The 26,880-nt window shown below is 43.1% G+C and overlaps 2 protein-coding genes across 3 annotated transcripts; one reads left to right on the top strand and one right to left on the bottom strand.

Moving 5' to 3' along the window:
- Window positions 1–262: 262 nt before the first annotated feature.
- On the bottom strand, window positions 263–1,914 carry LOC130595978 (G2/M phase-specific E3 ubiquitin-protein ligase-like). Its single transcript, XM_057403178.1, has 6 exons — window positions 1,905–1,914; window positions 1,480–1,571; window positions 1,289–1,390; window positions 884–1,029; window positions 643–802; window positions 263–558 (listed from the first exon to the last, which is right to left on the bottom strand). Exons 1-6 carry the CDS (start codon window positions 1,912–1,914, stop codon window positions 436–438), a joined length of 633 nt encoding a protein of 210 aa, XP_057259161.1. The 3' UTR covers window positions 263–435.
- Window positions 1,915–4,446: 2,532 nt separating this feature from the next.
- Window positions 4,447–24,060, top strand: SHISA5 (shisa family member 5). 2 transcript variants are annotated; one of them, XM_057403194.1, is made up of 4 exons: window positions 4,447–4,634; window positions 19,513–19,628; window positions 20,389–20,604; window positions 22,563–24,060. In XM_057403194.1, the coding sequence occupies exons 1-4, from the start codon at window positions 4,555–4,557 to the stop codon at window positions 22,640–22,642; spliced, it is 492 nt and encodes a 163-aa protein (XP_057259177.1). In that variant the 5' UTR covers window positions 4,447–4,554; the 3' UTR covers window positions 22,643–24,060. The 2 variants fall into 2 exon arrangements, with proteins under 2 accessions (XP_057259177.1, XP_057259178.1); XM_057403195.1 differs by lacking the exon at window positions 4,447–4,634 and adding an exon at window positions 5,017–5,086.
- The last annotated feature ends 2,820 nt before the right edge of the window (window positions 24,061–26,880 follow it).

Genomic DNA, 26,880 nt, shown 5'->3' with positions numbered 1-26,880 from the left:
GAAATGGGTTCATGTCTCTAAGGATAAAGTGCCCACAGCATGGGATTGTCCAGCAGAGCTCTTGTTCTCAGCCCTTCTGCTTTGAGGCCTTGCTGAGACAGATATCCCGTGCTGAGCCCCAGGGTGCAGCTTCGGCAGCTTACCCATTTTGCTCAGCCACCCGCCTGCCTCCTGGACAAAGGCACTCCCGGGCATCGCAGCTCCCGTGCCTCTGCTGCCGTTCTGTGGATGCATCGTTGTCTTCCCATGACGCTTTTCTGATGGAAAAAGGAAAATCGATGAGCCCCTGCTGCCCCAGCATCAGGCATATGCAGGGCCTCCCCGCTCTTCCCCCCACACCCTGTTTCCAACTCCTCCATGGAGCTAAAGCCTACACTTGGGGGTCAGCGCAGGGCCACAACTGCGGGGGCAGGTCCAAGCGTGGCACAGTGCTGGCTAGGAGGACACCAACCTTACGGGGACTCGGATCCCCATGGAGAGCATTTCTGTTAGAAACTGTCTCCTATTTTGACACAGAGGGCACACCAAGGAAAAAGCGCCAGCATTCATAGCCTGTCCCTGCAGGAGAAACAGAAAGAGCGTGAGTGAGGCTCTGGTGCTGCTGAGAGCCTGCCGTGCCCGGAGCAAGGGACCGGCTCCTACCTGGATGCAGGCCCTGTGGCACCAGGCGTGTTTGCATGCTGGGCACACCATGGTGCCATAGGTGGTTCTGCCTTCCACAGGGTCCATGCAGATGAGGCAGTTGGCGTCCTCTGGAGCCGCCAGCTCTTGCTGCTGTGGGCGGTGCTCCCAGCAGAAGGAACTAGGGGAAGAGGGAAGGGATGGGTGAGATGAGAAGCACTGGGTCCTTCCCCGGTGGTGGGGAGAAGGGTAGAGGGGGTACCTGTACGGCAGGAGGTAACGGGTGACGCATTCACCCTCCACGGCACAGGGGAGATGGAACCTGCGGTCGCAGCCCGTCTCCTGGCAGGTGATGGTGGCCCCCCTCTTGCCACACACAAAGCAGACCTGGAAAGAGCAGAGCAGCCCCCATCAGCGGCATGCTCAGGGTCTGCACGGTCAGAGCCAAACCTCCGGGCAGGGTGCAGGATGTAGCCCCGGCTGGATCACAGGCCGATGATCCACCTGACAGAGCAGGCTCCTGTGCTGGAGCCTCCGTGGAACTGCTGGGAGCAAGACTTCTCTCCCAGAGCTGGGTGGAAAGGCTGGGATTCTGTTCTTGGTGTCTGGGCTAAGCTCCCACACACCTCTCCTGGCACAAATCACCCTGATCATCTCAGATGCTCACCATCTGGGCTGCCAGCTTGGCTGTATGATAAACCTCTCCAGGATGAAATTCCATCTCTTCTTCCTGATCGGTCCCTCGTGGATGAAGGTCACTGGCAAAAAGCTGCAGAAGAGCAGAGACATGGAGCAGATGAGGAGCATGTGGCAGGGCTGGTGCATTGCAAAGATGAAAAGAGCCCCAAAGGAACTCACCAGGCAAAGGTGATGAGCATAGATCCACTGATATCTCAGTTTTGGCCCATACATGTCCGGATCTGCCTTTACACGGCGACACAGAATGCATTCTGAATGGGAGAGAGCAAACGCCACCGGGAATGAGCACCTCTGTGAGGCCAGGGATGCGTCCCCGAGGGATAGCCCCCAAGGGCTGCCTAGCTGTCCCTGCCTAGCTGGCTGCTGGGCATGGCTGGAAGCCTTGGAGAGGAAAGGGCCCTGCAGGCATGGGTGTCCCGGAGGGTGTGCACTGCCCAGCCCTGGTCCCGCTTGCCAAGGAGAGGAGGGGCCCTCCCCCAGGGTGGCTTTGGAGCTCCTGCCTCCCCCTGCCAGCGCTCCCGGTCCCATGCCGACAGCCTCAGGAGTCCCTCTGCCAGGCTGTAGGAGGGGGACTTTGCTCTCACCGTACTCCATCGCGTCGGGTGTCCTACAGCTCCTTGCGGAGGTGTCAGACATCAAAGGTTGGCAGTGCTGGAGCTTCTTCTCCAAACGCTCCTCTGCTACCTCTGAGGGAGAAGAGAGACGCGGGTGAGCTTGCAGCACAGGCCCAGAGCCCTGCGGTGTGGAGCCCCTTCCTCCCTCGGCAGCCCGAGAGTCCTGTCCCTGCCCTCTACTCCCCGCACCTCACCAGGTCGCAGTGATGCACTGTGCCCAGCGTTCTCTTTTTATAGGCCTGCCCCCCCCCCGCACCGGTCAGAGTGGCCTCTGTGACATCAGCACCGCTGGCCTGCGTGCACGGGCATCCTCGGCCACACACCACCCACTGTGACACGGGCCCTTGGCACACAGGTCGCCGGGGCGGCTGCTCCACCTGCAAGCGCAGATTCAAGGGCCAGCTTAGGGACACGGTTTCCTGGTGAACTTGGCAGTGTTTGCTTAACGGTTGGACTCTATGACCTTTATGGCCTTCTCCACATCCAGCCTAAATGAGAGACGGGGCATCTCCCATCTCTCTGGTTAGCTGTGACTCTCATTAGAGAAGAGGTGTTCCATCCCCCTGATGGTTTTTATGGCCCTCCTCTGGACTCTCTCCAACAGGTTCATGTTCTTCCTGTACAGAGGGCTCCAGAACTGGACGCAGGACTGCAGGGGGTGGGGGTTGCGAAAGTGGAGTAGAGGGGAAGAATCCCCTCCTTCCACCCGCTGGCCAGTCTCCTTTGGATGCGTCCCAGGGCACGGCTGGTTTCTGGGCTGCAAGCGCACGCTGCTGGGTCATATTGAGTTTTTAGCCAGCACCCCAAGTCCTTCTCCTCAGGGCTGCAGAAAAACTGAGTAACAGATATTAAAACACTCACCTCAAGCCATAAGCTACATCTGTCTTCCCAACCATCTCTTTCTTCACTGAGGTCATATTCCCCTCGCCCCCAACAGAAATGTTGCATTACAGCCTTGCATGCTGAGAAAAACAAACGGTGGCAGCAGCTTTCCTTAAGATGCTCAAACACAAACTGCAGCGAACAGGACCCAGAAGTGGGGAACAAGCAAGGCCTTTTGCCTAGTGTATAAGCAGTCTGCAGGGCTTTCAGGAGCAGAGCTGCCACGACCGTGGAGAACCGGGCGAGGATGTGGGAGACGTCAAGTGCAGGCCAGGGTAGTATCAGCCTCAACATAGCCTCATGCCAGGGCTCAGCACAGCGCTGCGTCCTGGTGCTGGTACTGGTGCTCATCCCGGCTCCCTCAGTGCTTTCCTGCTTTCCGCGTGCTCATCGCGCCGCCCCTTGCTCCCCCCCTGTCCCGCATGGCAGTGCCTGGGGATTCCAGAGCCCCGGTGGATCGCCCATCCCGCTGGAGGAGAAGTGGCGGCGGCCACGGCGACGTGGCGGGTGGCCTTTGAGTTCGGCTCCGGCCTCTTTTACCTGCTGCTGCTAGTGGTCGGTGAGCGTGGGGTGGTGACTGAGAGGAGGGAGGCCCTGGGGGTTGGGGCTGCAACGGGGATTGGTGGGCTTCAACGTCTCTTTTTGAGGTGGTTTTGGGGGTTCCCGCTGGCTTTCTCATGAGGGAGTTCCCGGATTGGAGGAGCCCCTGGTGTGGAGCAGAGACTCCTCAGCTCAGCCGCCCAAGCAGTGCGGGATGTCTTCTGTGGGCACTTGGTCTTGGGTTGCCATGTGGCCGCAGCGTCTGCAGGAGAACCACACCTTAACAGCGGTTTTGGTGGGAGTTGGGTTTGCTGAAAGTGGTTTGTGTTAGACAGCAGCAGTTAGTGTCCCAGCGATGACTGTGTGCATCCACCTAATGAGTGCTGTTTGCTGGTGAACCCAGGGTAAGACTACTGGGAGAGAAATAATGTGCCGCAAAGTGGCTGCCAGTTATTGTTGATGCATCCCGTTAGAAACCTTCACCTTACCACTCCTGCCACAATACATTTTAACCTTTCAGAGCAAGGTTCAAATAAATACTTGGTGTGAAGTGATGGTATTGCATCGACAGTGCTGCTTATATAAACACATCTGATAGCTATGCATGAACTCAGTTATCTGATGCTAACATTGGTACTTGTTTAAAGGTTTTTGTGGGGGTTTGCTTATTTGTTTTTTTGTTTGTGTTGGGTTTTTGTGTTTGTGGTTTTTTTTATTTCAGCAGCCTTATCTGTAATTATCTTGTTATTGTGCTTAAAGGATGGAGCTTGTGGCCTTCCATATGTAGGAGAAAAAGCAGATGTGATCATAGGACTAACCAGATGAAGTCCTAAAATAGGAGGCGTGCTCTTGATATTGTGTGCAGCTGGCCTTTAATAAATGGGGTGGGAAGTTTTCTTATTGCAATGGTTAGGGACTTTCAGTAGGAATAGTTCAGCAGCTCTGTTCTTGAGGTGGAACTCGATGAGGTTGTTAGAGTGGTTCACTGATTTTGTGAAGTCATCAGGCTGCTGTTTTGCAGGGTAGGACGAACTTCTCAGGAGCAGGTATGCCAAAACAAGTGGTTATTTCTTCAGTTGCTAACTCTTGAATTTTATCTTTTTTTTCAGTTTTGGGTGTGGATTGTCAGGCGTATATTGATCATCATGGCAAGGCACAACCAGCTAAATCCTGTCCTTATTTCTGCTGTGGACACTGCATGCTCCAGTACTGTTGCTCTAATGCATTCTTAAAATTTGATGAACAACGACAGCTTCAGTGTAATCTGCTTGATGGAAGGTACGAGGCAAACTCAGTGTATGCAGCAGGTTATAATTCTAGTGTCAAATAATGAAAATACACAGTTTAACATTTAAAAGCTTATCACGGGGCATTTCAGCTCTGTATTTGGCACTACTGGGGTCTGCATTAACTCGAGTAAGTTACTTGTAAAATGGGAGCAATGAGGTGGTCAAATTAATGCCTGAATGGGTGTGTGTTTTCTTGAGCATTTATATATGCTTTTTGCCCCCCCCCCCCCTTTTTTTTTAAATGACAAAACCTGTTTTAAGTGTAGGTTGTCTTTCATGAGCATTTGTAATTTTGCCAGGTACTTAGTAACTTTGGAATTCAGCCAGTTGCAAATAACATTGTTGAGATGGGTTCTCTTACTATGGGACATCTGACTCGAGCAATGTAAATTCCATGCAGGTTTTTTTGGACTCTGACGGTGACATTTATTCTGGCCCCAGGTAAGCCATGCAAACTCTCCCCTTTAAAGATGATATTTATTTGCAAGTTCTTCATTGTGGTATTGGTACATGCTGACAGAACTCGAAAACAGAAGGACTTACTGGTGCGCTCTCGCTGTCTGCCAAAGCCTTAGCACACGTGGTGTGCGCTCTGAGATGCTGGCAGACCCAATCCGTGGTGGCTCGGAGAAAGAAGCTGCTTTCGTCTGAAGTGTCTCGGCCCCTTTAAGGGGCGGGGGCAGCGTGTGGGCCGGGCGTGGCTGCGGGCGCGGTGCGAGCGGCAGAGGCAAGCGTGGGGTAAGCGGTCCCGGCGCGGCGGGAGCAAGCATGGGGTAAGCGGTCCCGTGCGGTGGTGATGGCCGGCGGGGCCTTGGTGTGCCTCGGCGGCAAGCCCGGTTAGCCAGGGTAGAAGCTCGCCCTTCATCGGAGCGGCCCGCATGCACGCACTCGGGATCCTTCAGCGAGCTCCCGGGAACGGCGTGGTGCGGTGGATAGCCGGGCCCGTGCTCCTCCTCTCATCTAGCTGGGCGGAACCCGCTGCGCTGTGTGACCTATAGATACATCTTTCTGCATTTTCTGCAGGGCAGGAAGGAAGCCTCCTTAGAGGTCTCTAATGGTAGCTGCCCTGGTAGACGCCGAGGCGTCGATGGGAAGGGGGGAAGCGAAGTCTGGGATCCTTGGTCTCCTGTGACCCAATAGCCTTCCGCAAAGAAAGGGTTGATGTGACAAACAATTTGGATGAGGGGGGATGCCCTTTCTCTGCTGGTCTGATGTAGCTGCCTTGGGCGTCTTCAAATGCAAGGTTTAAGTGGAGCAGGGGTGAGCCTCATCTTCGAACCAGCGTCCACTCTGATGCATTTTTCTTAGAAAAATGTGCCAAAAACCCCTTCCATTTTCTGTTATGGGGGTTGCAGAGATGTTGAATCTGCTGGAGGCATAAAGGTTTAATGTAAAGAATGTACTTTATTTTTTCTGTGCAAATAAGCATAGTTATTAAAAAGCACAGAAAGTGAAAGAATATAAATAGTCTTTTCAATAACGAGCCAACCCTCAAAACCCTGAGAAATTGCTAAAGTAATTGTAAGTGAGGCCCACAATCTTTGCACAAATGCAGAGGTGCCTTTGTAAATGAGAGAAAACATTTAGGAAGTAACAGCTAAGATGCTTCAATTATCTTTGCTTTCAGCTGTGGAATGTCTAAAAAGACAATCATGGCTGTCTTACTTTGAGAAAACATGTGACTTCTCTTTTTTTCCTTTCAGTTCATGACAGCTTTGAAAAATTAGTGCTGTGCAAAGGCCTAGACTTCACATCAAACTTAGTTTTTGGTTTGGCAGTGTTCATAGAAAGATGTTAAATATTGACAGAAATTTCATCGTTGAAAAGCCTCCCAGATGTGACCCCAGAGGAAACCCACATCCCAGAACTGCCCAAAGTGACTAATGACTGTCTGAGTGTTTCAACATTGAATTGAAATGGGTAGGACTTTGTGTGACTGCAGTCAGTGGGAAGATTGGGAAGATTGCTGTTCCATTACAGACTTTGCCCAGGCTTTTGTATTGTGTGTTAGGGTTTTTGGTTTTTGATTGTTGTTTGCTTGTTGGGTTTTTGTGTTGTCTTTTATTCCCCCCCCCCCCCCCCCAGTAAACTGTATTCTTTCTGGAAGAGTTGTCCCTAGTTTCTGTCTGCAAGGCATGCTCCGTCCTCTCATTCTGTTCTAATTTTATTTTAAAAGACAAGTTTTACATTGCATCTTGATGCCTGTGTTTCTTGACTGTGTGGAGAGGAAGTCTGATGTCAGCTGAGGTGTTTCTTCCTATCTATCTCCAGCAAGATGGCCATAGTTTTGAAGCAGCTAATTACAGGAGGAGAGGCATTGAAGGGCAACTGTTTAGTACTAGCCTTGTTCTTTCTGGTGAGTTGCAAATACTACCTTTGACACTGTATTTCAGAAGGAGGAGGTGCTGGTGGTTTCCAGATTCAGGCAGCATTTATTTCCTCATTCTTGCATCAGGCTGATGCCAAGATCAAGTTATTACTCTGGTACATTTCTCAGAAATCATGGCGTTTTAAGAGAATTTCACCTCTCTGAGGGTTTGTCACAAACTTGGCGTGGATTTGCCCCTGGGCTGAGTGAGCTGGGGTCTTTCTGCTTGGAAAACCTGCCGCTATTAAGCTCTAAGTCGATGGACAGTGTTAGGGAAGGGGTAGCGGTGGTATGTGTGTTCTTCCTTGTCTAGCTGAGGAGTTTTTAGTTTGCCTGTCCTTTGGCTTTTTTTGCTGTGTTTATTCTGAGATTTTCTGCAGAAGTGCAAGCAAAGCAACAGCTTTTAATAAGTTTCTTGTGGTTACTATTCTTTAATGTTAATATCTTTCCATGTTGAATACTGAGGTTTAGGTGTTGTTGAGGCAGGGGTGCAAGGCACTTTGGGCAACCCTATTAAGTGTATGTAGTTCACAGTGCAAGCAGTTTATAGCCTATGATCTTTTGGACATTTTAAAGAAAATAAATTCCAGTCCTTTGGAATGTCTTCGTGATATAAAGTACTTGAAAGCATTTAGCTTCCTGGAACACTGCATTTGGAAGCAAATGTGAGCATTTTAGGAAAAGTGTAAAAGTCAGTGTGAACTCAGATTCAGGTACTTCCCATTGTTGATCAATCATTCAAGATCATTTGGAGCTTTTAGGTCAGAGCATAGGCATGTTTTTCATACCACTAAACTTGTTAAATTTGCTTCAATTTTCTTTGCGTTCAGAACAACCATATGTAATTTCTATGGTTTCTGCTGCTAATGGATGCATTGTAGCAAGGATTTACCACTGGAAGGTGTTTCACTTTCTAATTGGAGTACTGAAATTTCTGCTGCTTTGCTCTAGTTTCCAAGATGGATTGTGAGTAGTAAGGTTATTACAGTTGGTTTTCCCCTTCCGTTCTGCAGCATGTGGTGTTACTGCTTTAAGAAACTATGCAAAAAGCAGAGCACTGATTCACTGGAACAGCAGTCATATGGCAATTTTCATTGGTAACATGGTTATTTAGCCTCCATGCCAATTTTCCAAAAGTGACCCTTACTGGAAAAGGAAATTAGATGACTCATATCAAGTAATTCACAATTCAACTAATTGTGAATCACTTGAGTGTTTAAGGAGGTGGAGTGATTGAAAGCATCTGTATCAAAATTACGGAAGAAAGTTGTGTAGTTGGGGCAGCTGCTGTCAGTCCTAAATGGAAACAAAACTTCAAATTGACTTTGTACACAGTTAATTGTACTCTGTTTCTGAATTAATTTCTGCCTTGAAGTTGAAGCACATTGTGTAGTACTTACAGTAATGCTTGAGAACAGGCTGTTCATCCTTAGGTGATGAGAAGAGGGATGTGGAATGACAGTCTTCCTGGGAACCCTCTGCTGGTAGAGACCAAATACCCTCTGCTCATTCAGTTTTTCTCATGGGCTGATCAATGTGCTGTCTTGTGACTTTATGTCGTTCTGCTTGCCTTTGATTGAAATGCAGGAGCTCAGGACCAGAGTGTCACAGTGGGTAAGAAGTCAAGTAGGGGAGCCAGGAAACCGCATGGTTTAACTGCTGGGCAAACTCATGCGGAAAAAGAGAATCTATGGATTATGGAAGGAGCGGCTGGCCACTTGAGAGGAATATGGGACAGCTGTTAGAGGATGTAGGGCGGCAATTAGGACAGCTAAGGCCTCCTTGGAACTTAATCTTGCAAGTCGGGTTAAGGACAATAGAAAGGGCTTCTTCAAATACATAGCGGATAAAACTAACACAAGAGGCAATATAGGCCCACTGCTGAATGAGGTGGGTGCCCTAGAGACAGAGGATATAAAGGAGGCAGAGGTGCTGAATGCCTTCTTTGCCTCTGTCTTTACTCCTGCAGACTCTCCCCAGGGGACCCAGATTCCTATAGCCCCAGAAGGAGTCAGGATAAAGGAGGAGTTTGTTTTGGTAGATGAGGATTGGGTGAGGGATCAGCTAAGCACTCTGGACATCTATAAATCGATGGGTCCGGATGGAATACACCCGCGGGTGCTGAGGGAGCTGGCGGAGCTCATTGCTGAGCCACTCTCAATCATCTTTGGTTAAGTCGTGGGAAACAGGAGAGGTGCCTGAGGATTGGAGGATGGCAAATGTCACGCCGGTCTCTTCCCTTGTTATTTTCTCTTATCATTGTTGTTGGTGGCAGCGGTGGTGATTTGTGTTGTACATTGGTTGCTGGACTGTCCTTGTCTCAACCCGTGAGAGTTGCAATTGTTCGATCCTCCTCCCCATCCCTCATGGGAGCAGGGAAGGGGAGAGCCCCAGGGGGGAGTCTCGATTGCTCTCAGCCCAGCACCACTCACTGGGAGTGAGTGAACAAGCTGTCTGGCTAGGGTATAAACCATGACAGGGAGTGGAACATCTCCCTTATGAGGAGGGGCTGAGGGACCTGGGTCTCTTTAGCTTGGAGAAGAGGAGACTGAGGGGTGACCTCATCAATGTTTACAAATATGTGAAGGGTGCGTGTCAGGATGATGGAGCTAGGTTTTTTTCAGTGATGTCCAGTGACAGGACAAGGGGCAATGGGTGTAAACTGGAGCACAGGAGGTTCCATGTGGACATCAGGAAAAACTTCTTTACTGTGAGAGTGATAGAGCACTGGAATGGGTTGCCCAGGGGGTTGTGGAGTCTCCTACGTTGGAGATATTCAAGGCCCGCCTGGACAAGTTCCTGTGTGATGTACTCTAGGTTACCCTGCTCTTGCAGGGGGGTTGGACTACATGATCGTTTGAGGTCCCTTCCAACCCTTGGGATTCTGTGATTCTGTGGGCATCTTTCTGCCTCTGCCTAAATATATAATCTGCAATGGTATACTACATGCATGAGTTGTCAAAACCAGTGATTTTTTTAACAGTGGAAGCTGTTATTATCCTAATTTGCTGATCTTCAGTTTAGAAGTTTTCAAGCGTATGTCTTTTCTATAGACCAGATAAAAAATACTGTGGTATTGAACTGTACCCCTTTTTTCCTCCTCCCCATCACTCTCAGAGACTTCAGTTTACACTTTCCAGTGTATTTGGATGGTCTGGCATGTGTAATAGGCTGCCAGTGGTAAGAAAATAAATCACAAAGTTTGTTCATTGGAAAAGAACTTCCAAGGTAGCAGCCTCTATTTAATGAGCAGAGGATTTCTTTCCCAGTGCTGGTCCTTAGTATTTTCTGTGACAACTGAGTTGAACTGCATACAGAATCTGTTCTGCGAGGCTTGCATTCAGACAGAGGCTAACCTTGCCTTGCATCTCTAAGGAATGTTAACTTCCTGTCTAGAAATAATTGAGATTCAGATTTGAAGTTACTTGAAACAATTGTTCTGAGTTTTTTAGTAGTTTGAGAAGTAGATACAAGCTTGCACAGTTTGTAACTTGGATTTGGTTTTATCTTCAGTGTATTCTCAGTGAAGAAGCTACTTAAAGCTGACAAAGCAGCTGTGAGTTGCCATTAATAATTATTAATTTTTCAGCTGCCTGCTTCAGGAAGTGGGCTTAATGCAGGTTCATTGAAACCAAGGTGGAAGGAGAGGCTGAAAAATGCTGTCCTGGCTCAAGAGGCAGATGTGTACGGTTGGGTTAGCATGCTCTTCTAACTACAGAAGGCTGTTCCACTGCAAAACCCAAGAGAGTCTGGCCTAAACATGCAAAGACACAGTAAGATGAATCATTAGATTATGCTCAGGAGGTTTGTTTCTGTGGGTGTGTACTTCATTGAGTGTATGTACTGAACTTGGGTAGAGTATTCCCTTTCTAACTCTGTGGGCTTTGCTGTGCCTCCGCAGAGTGTAACTCTGAAAACAGTAATTTTTAACATATGGGTTGACTCTGGAGAGAAGTTGTCAAAGCAGCTGCAGGTAGGGTAACCGTCAGAGAAGGCTTCTGTAGCCCAAGAAACAGAGAATCCTTCTTTGAGAATATGGTTAAAAGACCATGGTTGTTATTTAATAGAATCTGTGAAAGTTTGAATATGTGGGTTCCAGAGCTAACTGCAGCTCTGCCTTTTTGTATGCTTCCGTAAAATAGCCACGGCCTGAGTTGTAGTAGCCAGAGGTATTTGTGATAGATCGTCTTGTGGATGTGTTATGAGAAGAGAATGTCCTTAAATTGCCTACCCTTTTAAAACTTCAGTTATAGGGTCTTCTGTGAAATGAACAAATTAGTTTTATTTCAGGACATTAGCAATTCTTCAAAGATTGGTCTTTTGACAAAGCCTGGTTTTACTAAAAACATTTTATGCTGTTCATTTTTAATGTGGTGCTCCTCTGTTTCTAGATGGCCTCCGGCTCTCAAATCCACTAGGAGGTAAACTTAGAGACTTTTTTTAAGTTGTGGAAGGAACCAGTCATCAAAGCCACTTTTGTGCACTTTTTTTTTTGTCTATTCCCCCTTTTTTAAGTGAAGGTCTTATTCCCATATAAAAGGAGAAGTAGTGGTCAGCCAGATGTAACCTCTACTGCAGAAGTCTGTTCTTATTTGTGTAGTGTTAAATTTTCCTTGATGATCTTCATTGTGCTCGATGAGTAATAGCTCTCCCAAAGAGAGAGAGAATGAGCTTGTTAGTTCATAGTTGTATAGAAGAATTAATTTCTCTAATTTAAACTTTGCTCCTTCCTGAACACAGTGTTTCTAACTTTTACGTATGTAATGACATTTAAGTAATGCAAGTAAAGAGAAAGGTGTGTTTCCTGTAACAGCTGGGTTATATGGCAGGCAATGCTGGTGGGTGTAACCTTGTCTAACTGATTGGCGTTTCAGTGTGTTTGACATGTCATAAATTGGGTTGGAATTTGCTGGGCAAAAATCCTGTTTTTAAAGATTTGGCTTAACAAGTTAAAAGCTTTAAATTAAGTTAGTTTCTAATTAATTGCTTAACTCTGCTTCCTGAGATTAGTATGGCATCGGCAGTATCAAATTCTTATTATCACATTTGCTGTTTATGTGGGGAAACTTTCTGGAGTACTTTTCTTTTGTTTCCAGTTAAACTTGTTCTATTAATTCAGTTAACCATTTCAGAAAAAAAAAATTCCTCCCACTGGCTTTACATTAGTTCCCAATTTTAGTTAGGGTGGAGGGCTACATCCTGTATCATTGAACTGGGATCCTGATGGTAGGAGGGGAGCTGACTCACTTTGTTTGCCTCAAATTTCTGTGTTTGTAATAGCCTACATATTTTTCTGCCACTAATGAGCATTTTTTATTTATTGTTTGTAGAAGCAAATGCCTTATAGGGTGTTTAAGAACCGTTCTTAGACTCAGGGTCCATTTGGACTTGTCTGGAATTGTCTTGTGACCTGCATGAAGCTGCAGTGTTAGTTCTTGCAGTGTTGACAAAATACTTCAGTTGCTCTGAGTGCAGCTCTGACTTCTCCTCTTGTTGCATGCATATTTTTAATGTGCCAGTTACCTGTAGTAATTATTCTTGACTGTCTACAGAGTGTACAGTAGCAGATTTCCTGCAAAACTTCCCTGGAAAGTTATATTTTTAGTATGTGTTACAAAGGGATTTATGTAAATGGACATATTTAGGATGAGTAAACTGCTTATAGACCCAAGATGATGCTTGTATGCAGCCTCCATAATAACCTGTTGGATCTGGGTATCCGATGGCTGACTAGAACCACAAAATCAAGGAAGTTCCCTCTCTGCCACTTTCTCATATAGACTGTTTAAGAACTTGCGCTAAATCTGTTATTTGCTACTTTGAAAACTTTAGAAGTTACTGGCTTTAAAAAAGTAGTAATTAGCTTTACTTCCAGTAGGTCTTTGTGTATGAAATGGAAGTGGATTATTTTTGGCTTAAAGTAACCCACATCAGCTTCTTATTTAACCAAACAGAAAAAGCACCCTTTCAGTGCATATTCACCAAACTTTTTCTCAGAAGAGCCTTGTGTTGGTTTTTTCTATAACAATTTTGCAGTTGCAGGGCTTTTTGGCTTACCATGGCATTATTATTGTCACTTCAGTATTGGTTCTCATGCCAGAGCTGGCTTGGCTGATGATTGCTAAAGGGTTGTCTGGCAGTGCTCAGCTGTGGACTTTGGAGTATGTAGCTCAGGGTTGTTTGGACTGCAGACAAGCAGAAGTGTCCCAGGAATTGAGCTGATGGGCTCCTGCTCCAAACTTTCCTTCTTTTGGGAGGTATCCAGAAAGAGCTGGAAATGTGGTAAGCTTTAGTGGTTTTCAGTGGCAGTTAATCTGTACCCATGCTAGAGCAGTTTAGCAGGTTACAGTTAGTGATGACTTGAGCTGGTACTGCACTGATGTGTTGGGAAACATGAGATGAAGCTATTTTTGTCACGTTAAGTAGCGTATGTGGGCAAGACCCTAGGAGGGACACTCTCAAATGCTAACTTGAGTTAGCATTCGTCTGAAAGATGGGTATTACAGTTCCAGTCCATGCTTCACTGCGTTGCATAGCTCGTAAAATAACAGCAGTTACTCAAACCTGCCAGTCTGATGCAGCTTTCAAGATCTCATAGTTTTGAAAACATGCTTTTTAGTCTGACTCTTAAGCCTGTTGCCCACCACAAGAATCACCGGTCCCTTGTTTCTTAAAAACTTCTGGATCATATGGAGATCTCATTTGGGGAAGGTGGCCCCTAGTTTACCTGGGGCTGGAATAGGTCATAGCAGACACCCAGCAATTAGTGTGATTGCACCTGGGCTATGAGGATAACTATGGTTTTGGTTGTCCACATGTGCTGAAGCTTCTGTGGCCCAAAACCCAGCTGTGCTGAAGGAGGCTGGTCAATCTTATCAAGTGTCAAAGTCATGGTGATTATTTCCTGTGAGTACGAACCTCACAGGAGTTTGCTTTCTGTATAATAGTAATTTATTTAATGTTTTTTGAGTCTAGTGAAGTGGTTCTTGTGTTTTGAATCTCCATGCTAAAACTGTAAATCAAGGAAGTGTGTTTGTAAAGTTGTAAAAATGAATTCCTGTGAAAGACTCTTGGAAGTCCCTTTGAGTTTTCTTAACAAAATAACAAAAGTTTATCATTTATTTTCTTGCTAAACTTTAGAGGCTGTATGTGGCATTGTATGGCCACAACTGAACTGCTGGACTTAGAAAACATCTCAGTCTGGGGACTTGTTTGGGCATGCCCTCTATCTGAATCTGGGCAAGTCTGGACATTTACCATCCTGTCACACTCCTGGGAACTGTCTTTTTCTGGAGTAGTAAAGAATGATATATGAATACTCTTTTTTTTTTTTTTTTTTTACACTTTTAGGAATGGCCTAAATTGTCTTCTGAAGACTTTCCAGACCACCCAGTGTTAGCCATAACTCAGTATTTGCAATGTTTGCTTTTAAAAGCAGCTGTGCTTTTGAAAAGGACCCTGCCAATGTTTTTTGTGTAGAACAGAACAAATCTTGGAATAGATTAAAACTTCTGAAATAAAGCGTTTCACAAGTTTCTCTATAGTTTCACAAGTTTTCACAATAGTTTCTGCTTAAAACTATTTTTTTCAGAACTAGGTGGTCTTATTGTTGTTTACTTGGATTTTTTTTTTTTAAAGATGGAATTTGCAGTGTCCACCATTGTCATGAATGCACACAAACGCTTTCTTTACAGCAGGGCTTACAGAATGTTGCCAGTTTAAGTGATTCAGACTATTCAGGAGGTTTAATAATATGTTGCTGGAACTGAAACTTGGATGTTCTAAAAGGTCTTGAATACACTCAAAGCATTTTATTTCCCACACACACACACTTGACAGTGCTTAAGATTGAGATCTCTGATCTGAACAACAGCCCTGAGAATTATCTTCTACAAATAGTACTATTTAGAGCTTGTGTTTGATACTCACATTTTAATATGCCCATTGTATCTCATTTAGTACCAACAGGAGTAAAACAGGCACTGATCACATACCTGCCTTTATGAGAACTGATACATATTTTGAATAATTAGGCAACTTTAAAGGTAAGGTGAGTCTTTGAGGTATGCTCCTTACACATACAATTTAGTGTTTTCCAAAAGTGAGAGAATAGGGGTAGAATAGAGCAAGGAAAGAGAGGGTGGTAGGAAAGGGCAGGGAGTTGTCTCTTCACATTTACTTTCCTGTAGATATTATGAGAAGTTGCAGTTTATAATTGCTGCAGTAGAACTGCTATTAGGTTTGATTTTGTTTTCTTTTAAATTATTGGCAAAAGTTAGCTTTCATGTGAAGGAAGAAGCAGGAAATGGCAGGGAATAAACTCAAGCTGTTTATAACAGGGTGTGCTTTATTTAGAGACTCGGGTACATATGATGTGGGAGTCTGGAAGCCCGTGTTCAGACTGTGAAAGCAGCAGAGCATTATGATCTGGTGCCATGGCCCCTCTGATTTCTACACCTTGATGTTTGTTTGCAGAATGCAGTGGGGAAGGTGTGTTTTTTGATTTGGGTTTTTGTTTGATTTCTCTTTCTTGGTTAACCATTTAGGGGAAGAATCTTTAAGCTACAATCCCTTATGTCTGATCTTTTTCATTTATGTATAATGCTAACAGAAGTAATTAAATTACTTAATGTGAATATATTTTTTCAAATATTTTCAAAGTCATTTTAGACAGATTCATCACGCGAACGCAATTAATGAAGCAATGGTTTTGTTTAAGCAAGGAGTACAGGCTTTTTGGAGTTAACATGCTGCAAGAGAGTCTTTATGAAGTATCTGGAATATCTTGTCTCCTGAAGCTTAGATGGTTTACTGAGTAAAGTATGCTGAACACCATTCTGGCCTCACTTGGGTAATCTACTTGTGGTTAGCTTCCTGCACTTTTGGGACTTCTGTTACTGAATCTTCAGGAAGAAGTGCTCAGGGCAGTACTGCTAGGGTAGTATAAGGTAGTGCCTGACTGTTCAGATATTCCAAGAGTATTGCTAGTTTTGATCATCAATGGGAATGGATAAAAAAAAACCCACAAGCATTTGAAGAGCTCTAATGTTGAAAGAAGGTGTTGATGCCACAAGTTGCAAGTTCGCAACACTTACTGGTTTGTTGTCTGTAAAAGTCACACTATCTTCTGCTGCTTCAAGACATCAGTCTGCATGAGTCCAAGCACTGGCAGGAAAATTATGCTTCTGCTGTAAAGCAGGTGATAAAAATGCCTACAGTTGTGTACAGTTCTTAGAAAACTGGGAAGAACTAACTCCTGTCTGTTATTTTGCTCACTGGGCTGTTTCTGAAGGCTTATAATTTTGGTGTGTGGCAATTACACAGTATTTTCATGGGTAGAATGGAATCACAGTGTTGTTTACACACAGAACTGCACTGTAAAGTGTATACAGCTGACACACTTGTACTTTAAATATGTCTCTCTATTTAGCTCTTTAAAAGATGAATGCAAAATGTCATCATGCCATGGTTGTGTCATTTTAAGCAAAGATGAAGAAAAATGATGAAAATGCACAGGGTGTCTCCAATAACATGGTGAATATGAGGATGGTTGGTTTTTTTTTGTTTCCTCTGAGTTTTGCTTTTGTCACTTTCCTTATTAGAGGTATTAAATATGCAGCGAAATATGTGCTTCAGTGAGCAATAAACTTTATTAAAAATAAGCTATTGGAGCCCATGCTTCAAACTGACCAGTGTTTATCTGTTGGTGGCCAGCTTGGCTGCAGATATGCTTGTGCTGTTTTCTCCCTTGTATCAGAACCAAATTTGGTTCTGAAAGATAAGGGTGCTCTGCCAGTTTCCTGCTGCGCTATGTTGTGATGTGTATATGTTTCTCCACAGTGTCCATTTTCTCAGTTTCTTAGGTTTCTTTGATTTTGCCCAGCTTTTGCTGAAGTTCAGAGGTTCATTGTCTGTAGAAGTGAAAAAATTTAGTTCTCTTTTTCAGGCCTAATCTCCTTCCTTGACACATAGCTAGTTCACTAGGAAAAAGGTTTGGTGGGTTTGTTGTGAGTTTGTTTTTACTTGCTTTACTGGGGCAAATGCCAGAGCAAGAACCTGGAAGACACTTTTCCTTTGTTGTCTGCTAATGTTGCTTGGTAATAATTGTGTATAATGGAAATGTTAGCTTCCCTAGTGAGAGAGCTTTCTCAGGGTTGATAGGGAAGTGGGAACAAGAGCATGGAAAATGCTGTTGGCAGTCCACAAGTAGCAGTAATTGTAGGTAACATTTGTTGTCATGCATTTTCTAGAGGCATCTGTGGTTTGTCACAGACATTCTTGCCGTTTGAACGTTGCAGGCAAGTTAAGCCTACTGTGTGAATCATTGTGCACACTTCTTTTTCTTCTTGTATATATGAATTTATGTAATGAATATCTAGTGAGGACCCTGTAGAATTAATCTAAATTCCACAGGTCTCTTACATCTAATCCATTTCCGGATGCACAAATACACAGCTTGTGTTTCCAGGCTAACGTGATGTGTGGCTGCTGTTGGCCTTGTGGACAGGAGGCAGCCTGTATTTCCGGATGTGGTATCATTGTGCATGTTTACACCACCAATTGCATTTTGTATCTTCCTTTTTCTACCAGGCTTGGAGAAATGAGATTTTTGGGGTGAAGATGAGCCAGCTGTGAGCTTCCTGTGCTAAAGTGAAACTAATGCCTGTGAGGATGGGGGAGCATGTGAAGCATCATAGTTAGGAATGCATTTGTGTGTGCAAGTCAGCATACGAAAAACCTTCTGTAAAGGTGCAGATGAATGTGACAAAGCATGTGTGCATCTTTACATCTGCAGCTGTGTTGCAATCATCTTTGCTTTCCTGGCAGTGTTTCTTATGTGGCTTCTCTGATTTCAGGAGGCTGCAGCAGTTCCTGTTTCCTGTTTTACATGTAAATACTGAGATGCAGTGACTGTAGGCAATCCACAGTGTTGGATTTAGTACTTGAGAAGTAGATCCATAGGATTATATTTAGTACTTAACAAAATCAGTGCACAAAATACAGTTACCATTAGATAAAATTGTTGATCAGATTCTTAAAGCAGCTTTTTCTTCCAGCTGTTGCAGAAACAGAGTAAAATTGATGGAGCCTCTCTTAAAGGAAAAAAAAAAAGGCATTTTAAGAAGCTGTTTTTTAGTGTCCATCTTACTGAGGGTTAAGTTGCTGTAGGTTGCTGAGGAGACATTTTCCCAATTTGGGCTAGGGATAGAACGATTCTTTTTTATTTCTTGTCAGTGATTTACCTTTCCAGTGTCATTTACACTCAAAATCAATTCTCACATTTGGTGGCTGGTTGGTAGCCAAGCAGAAATTGTTGGAGGTTCTGGAGATGTCGTTTTGCTCAGAGCTGCTAGCAGGAAACTGAGCAGTAAAAAACCAGCAAAACCTAGAGAGTGGCCAAAATCTCTATGCAGAAGGAAAAACAGGATGGGTATAAAACCAGCTCTCTACTCATTTTAGAGCTTGTTGTTCATTAAAACTGACTTCCTGCAATTGTTCCCAAAATTGATGTATGGTGCTTTTTATATATATATATATATATATATATATATATATATATATATATTTGTTTGTTTTTTAAATTAAGAAATGAAAATGCTGAAGACCTTGCCTGCTGTGGAAGAGCTTTATTGATTTTAGACAGTAGGAAACAGAGGATGTGAATTAACACTTGAAAGGGAATTGTCAGCGGGCATTTAATGATTTACAGTGATACTTTCTCTTCCCTGTGCGGTAAACAAAACTTATGAACAGTCATCTCCATCATTTGACACTCATCGCAGTGGTTAAAGCTGGTGTAATTTTTGGCCTTTCATACCAGGTTTTGGTGGTTTAGGGAGTGTTTCTGTCTCTCAAATGCAGCATAGCATACTTGCTGTTGCAGTAAAGTTAGCAGAATTTCAGATCTTCCAAAGCATATGAAATGTGGCTTCTAAAGCAACTGCGTACAAATGCCAAGGAACCTGCCAAGAATCTGCAGCATGGATAGGTCTGCTCAGTACCAAAATTGTCTCGAGATTGGGTGTGGGAGGTCTTATCAACGCGTGAAGAGCTTGCTGTGACCCCAGAGTCTGGGGTGCTTCATCTCATTCATGCCTACCTGTGTGTTCAGAGCAGTCAAGCAATGCTTGGAAAATTAAGTCATCAAAGAAGTGATTTTGAAATTTGTTGCTGTTACCTTTTGAAGTACATAAAGGGGTACAGAGTTGTACTAAAATACCAAGAATCACAGAGTCTCTAAAATGAGAGGGACCAAAGACTCATGCTGGGTTCATTTCATGCACAGGGGAGCATACGCCTTGATAGGGGTTGCTCTGCTTCCGCTGGTTTAGCACGCCTGACCTCATGTTAGCACTGCATTTGACAGTTATTTCTTCAAATGTGTGAAGTAGTAACAGATTGGAGGAGCAGCAGTGTGTTTGCTACAGAAGGTCAGGATGTAGAGGGATGAATTTGTGTAGAAGAATCTTACTACTTCTGATGGTATCTTTTTTTTCAGTTTTGGAACCCTTGCTGCTATTGGAGTTGCTGTTTGTGCGGTGATTATAATTACTATTATTCTGTGCCTCACCTGTTCATGTTGCTGTTTGTATAAAGCCTGTCGAAGACCAAGGCGTAAGTACTGGATATTTATTTTCTTTTTTACATCTTTGAACAAGCCTCCCCATCCCCCCACCATGTGTTCCTTTTAAGGTGAAAATAATTTTGCCTTACTTCTCTGCTGCAGGAGTTGCAATACCTAAACACAAATAATAAGTATTTAAGGTGCTTCAGAATGAGAAGTTGCAGAGAGGTGTTTTGGAATATTTTCTAAGCATTCAGAAGTTCTCTCTTCTCCATCCCTCAACATGGGGGTTTGGGTTTGTTTTTTTGTTGTTTGAGTAAGCAGGGGATAGGGATTTGTTAGCGTATAGGCAACATGAAAAGGAAACTCATTTGGGCAATTGTGGTTGGAAGCTCCTTACCTAATAAAGGAGATATTTATCATCTTAACCCTTAAAAGCAGGTAACATTTAGAAATCAGTAGGTTTTCCAGTCTTATACCAAATGATAGATACCTTGGCTGCAGGTTTGTGTTCCTGATTTTAAAGAGTCCAAGGCAAAAATTCTTTGCTCTTTGTGGTTGAGGAACAAGGAGGTAAGTTGGCTGCTCTCCCAGTACCTGAAGGCTCTCATTGCCACCAAGATCAATGGAAGCATTGTTTAGAGGCATACATTTTTAAGTCTTTTGTGGAACTCAAAATAAAATTGCCCAGATTTTGAAATGAGAAATTGAGCTTGAGAGAGTGTTTTTTTTACATTGCTGTTACTGGCTGTCCCTGATGATCTTCTAGAACCACCGACACGTAACCATGTTCCTTTTGCTTGCTTGTAGCTGTTGTGACCACTACTTCCACTACAGTGGTTCATCCTCCCTATCCCCAACAACAGGGAGCATCACCCAATTACCAAGTAGCCCCCTATCAAGGATATCAGCCTGTGGCTATCCCACCACAACCCGGAATGCCAGTAGCACCATACCCTGCACAGTATCCTCCCCCTTACCCCGTGCAGCCGTCAGGACCCCCGGCTTATTGTGAAACAGTGGCAGGTAAGACAATGCTGAGTGCTTCATCTCTTAAATAGCTGAAGAGGCAGCTGCTTTGGAGCAAATCTTGTATTATTTACATTTATTATTTTCTGTGACTATATGAATGTAAACGTAAACAAATTATGTAAAACTTAAGTTATGGTGGGTGCTGTAATTCACCCTTGCAATTTCCCCATCACTATTTCTATGTTAAGCATTGCAAGAGGAGATGTAGCTGGAGCTGCATTTGCAAAGTTTGGTGCTATGTGGGACTGTTGGAGGATCCAGTACAATATTTAAATAATGTAATTTACTAATACTGTTAAAATTTCATATTAAAAGGCCAATTAACCTATGTGTAGTAATTGTCTGTTTCTACATACGCTCTCTAATTAATATTTGCTAGCTGTTTCAGTCTCTACACAGATGGCATTTTCTAGTAGTTCTTCACTATTTTCATAGAATACAGCTTTAGACAAGTTTGTGAATAACTACAAGCTAAATTATCAGATTTTTTTTTTTTTTGTTTTCTGCTTTTTCTCTTTGACAACTTCATTTTCATGCAGCTTTATTGTTGCTAATACTAATTCCCACTTCTGCTGGTAATACCTGTTCCCTGAACAATTGGTCCTGGCTCTTCAGAGTGGTCAAAACTAGACTGTTACCTCTCCTGGAATCGTTAAGCCCTCTTACAAACCATGCTGTTTATCCTTCTAAGTAACAAGCAAAGTATTGTCCTGAATTCCTGAAGGAATCCGAAGATAATGCTTAGAAAGTAACTCTTCTGTGACAGCTCAAATATAAAATAGCTTGTCTGTGGTCTTAAGCATTTGTATACCAATTAGAAATTGCACATTAACAGTGTGCAAACCATCCTCACATGTAAAAACACTTACTTGGCAGGCCTGTTGACTTTCTCTTGTAAACTGAAGAAGCTGTGGGATTTATGGAATTACCCAAAGTGCTATGGCTTTGTTTTTATCATGTGACAAAGTGAGCCAATAAACTAGTCATTTTGCTTCTCCTGCTCTGGTTTCTCAAACTGTTACTGGTTTGTTAGTTATTAAAATACTTATTTTCTGGGAAAATCTTGAAGTGCTTTCCATGTTGCCGGGTGAGAACGCCTCAAAGTGAGAGCTCTTTCCTTTATTTCTCTTGTCTGTTAACCAAGGGGCAGCCTCTTAATTAGGTCATATGCAAAGGAGAAAATACCCGCTCTGTCACACAGGAGCAACCTCACTCACTTTACAAGATCAGCAAAAGATACCCACGCTTACGTGTTCCAGGGATCTGATCAGGTGGTGTGTTACTTGAACTAATGTGCTGTTTGAGAGACCTGAAAATGAAGATGCCACTTGAGAGCTGCTTGTCCCAGAATACTGTAAAATAGAGACAGCTTCTGAGTTATATACATGCTAGTATGTAAGTCAAGTCAAACTCTTTAATGCGCTTGGTAGCAATGGTATACTTCACCACCCCCCCCCCCCTTTTTTTTTTTTTTAATTAACTCTGTGACACTTAGTGGGAAAGCATTTTCCCTGAAAGAATCCTAAGATGCTTCCTCTGGTCATTTTTCTTTTGCCCAGTGGTTTATTTTCGCTTCTATTGGGTATGTCCTGTTGTTTGTGCATCTCTGATTTGCACTGGCTTCCTTTTTTGGACCAAATCTGTTTCTTTGTTTTTCAGACTATGTTCTCCCCTGAAGGCTAACCATGTACTAGTGGATGCCATAATACACATTTCCACTTAGGCATACAAACAAAACCTAAACCAGACCACAGGAGTAAAGGTTTTTGTGACCTTACTTTTGAAAATTGGATGCTTTATGAGTTAGCACAAACTGTTCTCAAGTCTAGTTAAGATGCTAGATAAGTTGATCCTCTTAACCGTGTGCTTAAAACAGAAGTTGCCATTATAGATGTAGAATTCAGAACGTTAAGTTTTACAAATCCGTTTTCTCTTGTGTTGTGCTTTTGCAGCTGGTGCTGGAGCACCTTACCCAATCAGCCAGCCCCCTTACAACCCTGCTTATGTGGATCCTCAGAAGCTCACCTATTGAGAAGGTCATCTACTCTCTTCTGCATGCAAAACTCTTAAAAGTATAATTCGTGCTGTTTACACCGTGCAACTGTCGTATGTTTTCCTGGAAGACAGCAATCCTTTGTCTCAGTAAAGTGAATGTTAATTCTGTATCTTTTTTTTAAATGCTTCAAGTATGAGGCAGTATTATTTCTCTTGCAGAAGTTGTTATTTTATACCTCAAACACAAAAAGAGATTTTGTTCTGTATACAATGGGGAAAGCGTGAAGGAAGAGAACTTCAGAAATAAGAACCATGATAACATTTGCTGTGCAATACTTTTGAAAGGAGTGGTCTAATACGAGCATTATCAAACCCCAAAGCTGAAGCACTTTTGCACGGTATTAAAACATAAAAACTTAATCTCTTGAGAAGCTACCTGATATCTGTTACATATGTCCTGCCTGTTTTGAAGCTATTGTTGTTAGGTAAGATACCATGTAATACTTTTCCCATTCAAAAGGGAGTGTTCCTCTTTTGAAACACAATTTCCTTCTGTAACCCATAGCAAACCACCTGTAATTCTGTGGCCTAGTTTCATTTTGCTGTGCTAAATAGCATGAGTTGATGATTTCCTTGTTTTCTTTCTGAATTTTAAGGCTTAAAAACTGTGCCTTCACTGGGCGTTTTTCTCAGGCCATTTTAATTTAGTGCTAGAAATTAACAACAAAACCAAACTACCTGCCACTTAGTAGAAAAAGTAGATCAAAAGCTGACAACCTGAGACTTCTTCATTAAAATTATTGGATGAGTATTTGTTGGATGTCAAAGTATTATTGGACAAGGTTACTTGTCATCTGTTGTTGATGAGTTTGGAAGACAAATTAGCTCCTTAATAATATGCTAAACAGAAGTACCTGCCAGTGTTTAGTACTGCCTCATCGTAACGGAGGAATTTATTTTACAGGTGTTTTTAAATGCTTGGGGCTTGTCACTGACTGTCTCTAGTGGGAACTGCAGATGGCAGGAACCTCAGAATGACAGATCTGCATTTGAATAATAATGGGAAAGGAGGGTAAGAAATCCCAGTCCAGCACACAGTAGAAATTAAACCTCCATTTTGACTTCACCATTCTCATAAAGCTGAGCAGAAAATAAGAAGTCAAGGAAATGGAAGAGTGGTGGGACCTTGCCACAACGAGGTTAACATTTTCAAGAAGGTGATGCTTGCAGTTATGAAATGTCTTGAGGCATGCTTATGACTATTACTAGTGGTTGCAAGGCTTTTGGTTCTATGCACCTTGTATTGATCAAATGAATCATGATTTCTTTTTAGTGTCCTCTACAATTTTATCTTTTCTAACATTGGAACACAAGTTTTTATTCCTCAGTAGAGCTGTCTGGCCCGTTGTATGTATCCCTATGACATAATTAGTAAAATAACTTTGATCTATCTCAGACACTGACTTTTATTTTTTTAGAGGCTGTTGAGCCATTTGTCCTGTGGTTCTACATTTGGGGTATATTACTGCTTGAAAATCATCAATGGTGGTGTTGCTTTACCTCATACAATGAATGAAAACTGCTGCAGTCAAAGGCAGCTTTATTTCTCTTCCTGATTTTTGAAGTCTGTTTCTGGGTTATTCCAGTTCTGTTTTTCTAGAAAGTCTTCAGGGCATTTCAGAAGAAACTTGTAGAAAGCTTTTAGCATTGGGATTCTTGAAAGCCTGTGTCCCCTGTTAAACCTCTCTGAGAGTGTTGAAGTTAATAGCTTGAAATGGTGCCAGGAGGCACTTGCAGAGCATGCATGCCCTTTATCAGTGTGTTCCTCCTCTTTCTTCCCTCATGAGAAACTGGGTGATGCTTCAGTACACTGTTTGAAGTTATGTGAGAAGCAGAAATGCACAGTGTCTCCTATATGGGGGATTAAGAGTTTCCCTAGAAATCTGGAATTTTTATGTGTGGGAGGGCACTGAATAACTGCAGAAACAATTCCCTTGCTAGATCATACCCCTGCGTGTCTATTCCTATAGAAGGAGGGCAGAGACCATTCCAGCACCTTTGTTAGCCAGCTGCCTGGATGAAGTTTGGCCAGAGAGCACAGCTGCCACGTAGCTCTTGGAGCACAGGTACAATGTTCTAGTGTTTGGCTTCATGAGATAGTTACTCCACACTGCTCTTCCTTTCCTCCAGATGATGTGAAAAGCATGCAGTTCGTGGCAGTGTAAATAAGGTTCTTTTTTCGTTATGAAAAAAAAATCTGCAATGTCATGAGAAATTGGCTCAGCCATCTGCCACCATCCCTAAGAAAGAGAGAGGAGGAAAGTAAAGTGGCAACAGTAATAGAGGTCCCTGAATCTAAAGTTTTGGTGTACATGTTGTACAGACCAAATCAATCGCCTTGAGCACCACTGTATGTGGAGTGGTGGGAGGGGATGAGGTGAAGTAGCCTGAAAATTTACACCTTTAGTGAACACATGCTAATGAAAACTACATGCAGGTGAAGAGATGAATTGTTAATATACAAGGAACTACCAGTTACAAAATTTGTTGAAATAAGAGAAAATAGTCCACTTAACTCATAATTGGAGCACTTTGTCAGTTCTTTCCTTACTGTTAGTGTATTAATCATCATTAACAATAAGGGATAAACCCAAATTTTATGTAGTTGTTGCTATGCATCCTGTTTAAACTTGTTTTCATACAGTTAAGAGAATAAGATGGTTATAGAAAAGATGGAGAAGTTGATCCATAAACTTTTAGTTTAAGCACTACTGATGTATCAGTCCATGTAGCTATTGCTTTCATGTCAGACTAGTTATCCATAGTGCCATAGAGGAGGGGGAACGGAATTAAGATGTTCTGTGTTGAAAGAGTATATGTGGGGGTTTTGTATATTTGTTTTTTTTTTTTTTTTATTTTTGTTTTTCTTTGGGGGGGGTAATTCTTTAAGTGCCTTTGTTTCAGAACTGCTTTGTGAAATTAAATACAGTAATTACGTTGTACTGAATTTACTAGATAATCACTGTTGATTCTGTTACATACTGTAACCTAGCTTTGTATTTTGTTTGTAGTTTAAAAGTAAGTTTTCAAAAGTAATGGCATAAACTCTATATGCCTTTGTAATAAATGCAGTCTTTTAAGTATATTCTATCAATTCTGGTTTTTTAGCCTCAATTTGAGTATTATTTAGGAGTGTATCTGCAAAGCTACACTTCATTGTGTTTGACAGCTAGTGTTACCAAGTATACTTTCAGTAACCTTATATCATGAATATCACTTTTGCTAGTGGAGACTGAAGCCTAATTGAATTTTCAATAGTTCTGAAAAAAATTCTTATGAAAGATTGCATTCATGCCCCTGACTCATTAGTCTTCCACTTTAAGATATTATATACACATTATTCAGTAGTTAAAATAACTTGCTGTTTTAATAGTCTAGCACAGGCTAAACTTTCTTAAGCAGGTAGTTCACACAAGTGGGATTAATGTGAATAAACCCAATTCTGGTCAGACGTTGCATGCTGCATGATGAGGTATTTTGTATTTGTCTTATTACACCTTGGTTTATAAAAAGGTATTTTGAGGCCTGACCTGACACAAACCAGTTTTCTCTGAAAGTCTGCTTTGACTGAGAGGTGGACTAGATGATCTACAGAGGCCCCTTACAATCTCTACTTTTCAATGATTCTATGAGTTGTAGAAAATAATAAGGTGCAAATTCCCTAAATATTTTAGTCCATGATGCATCATTTACTGTATTCTGTATCTAGTTTTAGTAGAAATAAACTGCTGTGTGTTTGAATCCATGCAGTACCTCAAGTCCTTGGATCACCACGGGAAGATGCTTAGCAACACAGATACCTTTTCCTGTGCTACAACTGGTCAAGGGCTACTGTCTGTAGGTCTTAAAATACATGTCAGGAAGGCTGTTGTCCTCCTTTTTGCATAAAGTTGCCTGAGAAATGGTGACTGCTTTCTTCATCCAGCTTCTGCCTGGCTTTAGTCCTGTCTCCTCAGTTCCTGGAGGAGGAAAGTGCTTAGCAGAGTGGGAGCTGGAGTTGCCATCCCCATGGGCAAGAAAATAGGTGGCTGCTACTGACTGAGGAATGTGATAATCATGCATAGAACACGACTTGTGTTGTTGCTCAATACTTCATTATTCAGCCCTGTAGCTGTGCTTGATGCCTGAGTAAATTCCTCAGTTAAGAGAGGCACAGCTTACCTGTAACATGTTGGGAAAATGCCTACTGGCCTTGAAAAAAAGAGCTACTATGCC

Source organism: Pezoporus wallicus, unplaced genomic scaffold (genome assembly GCF_028554395.1).
Source record: "Pezoporus wallicus isolate ANWC-B61680 ecotype Strahan unplaced genomic scaffold, APGP_CSIRO_Pwel_v1 contig_12230, whole genome shotgun sequence".
In the NCBI taxonomy this organism is placed as follows: domain Eukaryota; kingdom Metazoa; phylum Chordata; class Aves; order Psittaciformes; family Psittacidae; genus Pezoporus; species Pezoporus wallicus.
This window is presented reverse-complemented; position numbering and strand designations above follow the sequence as displayed.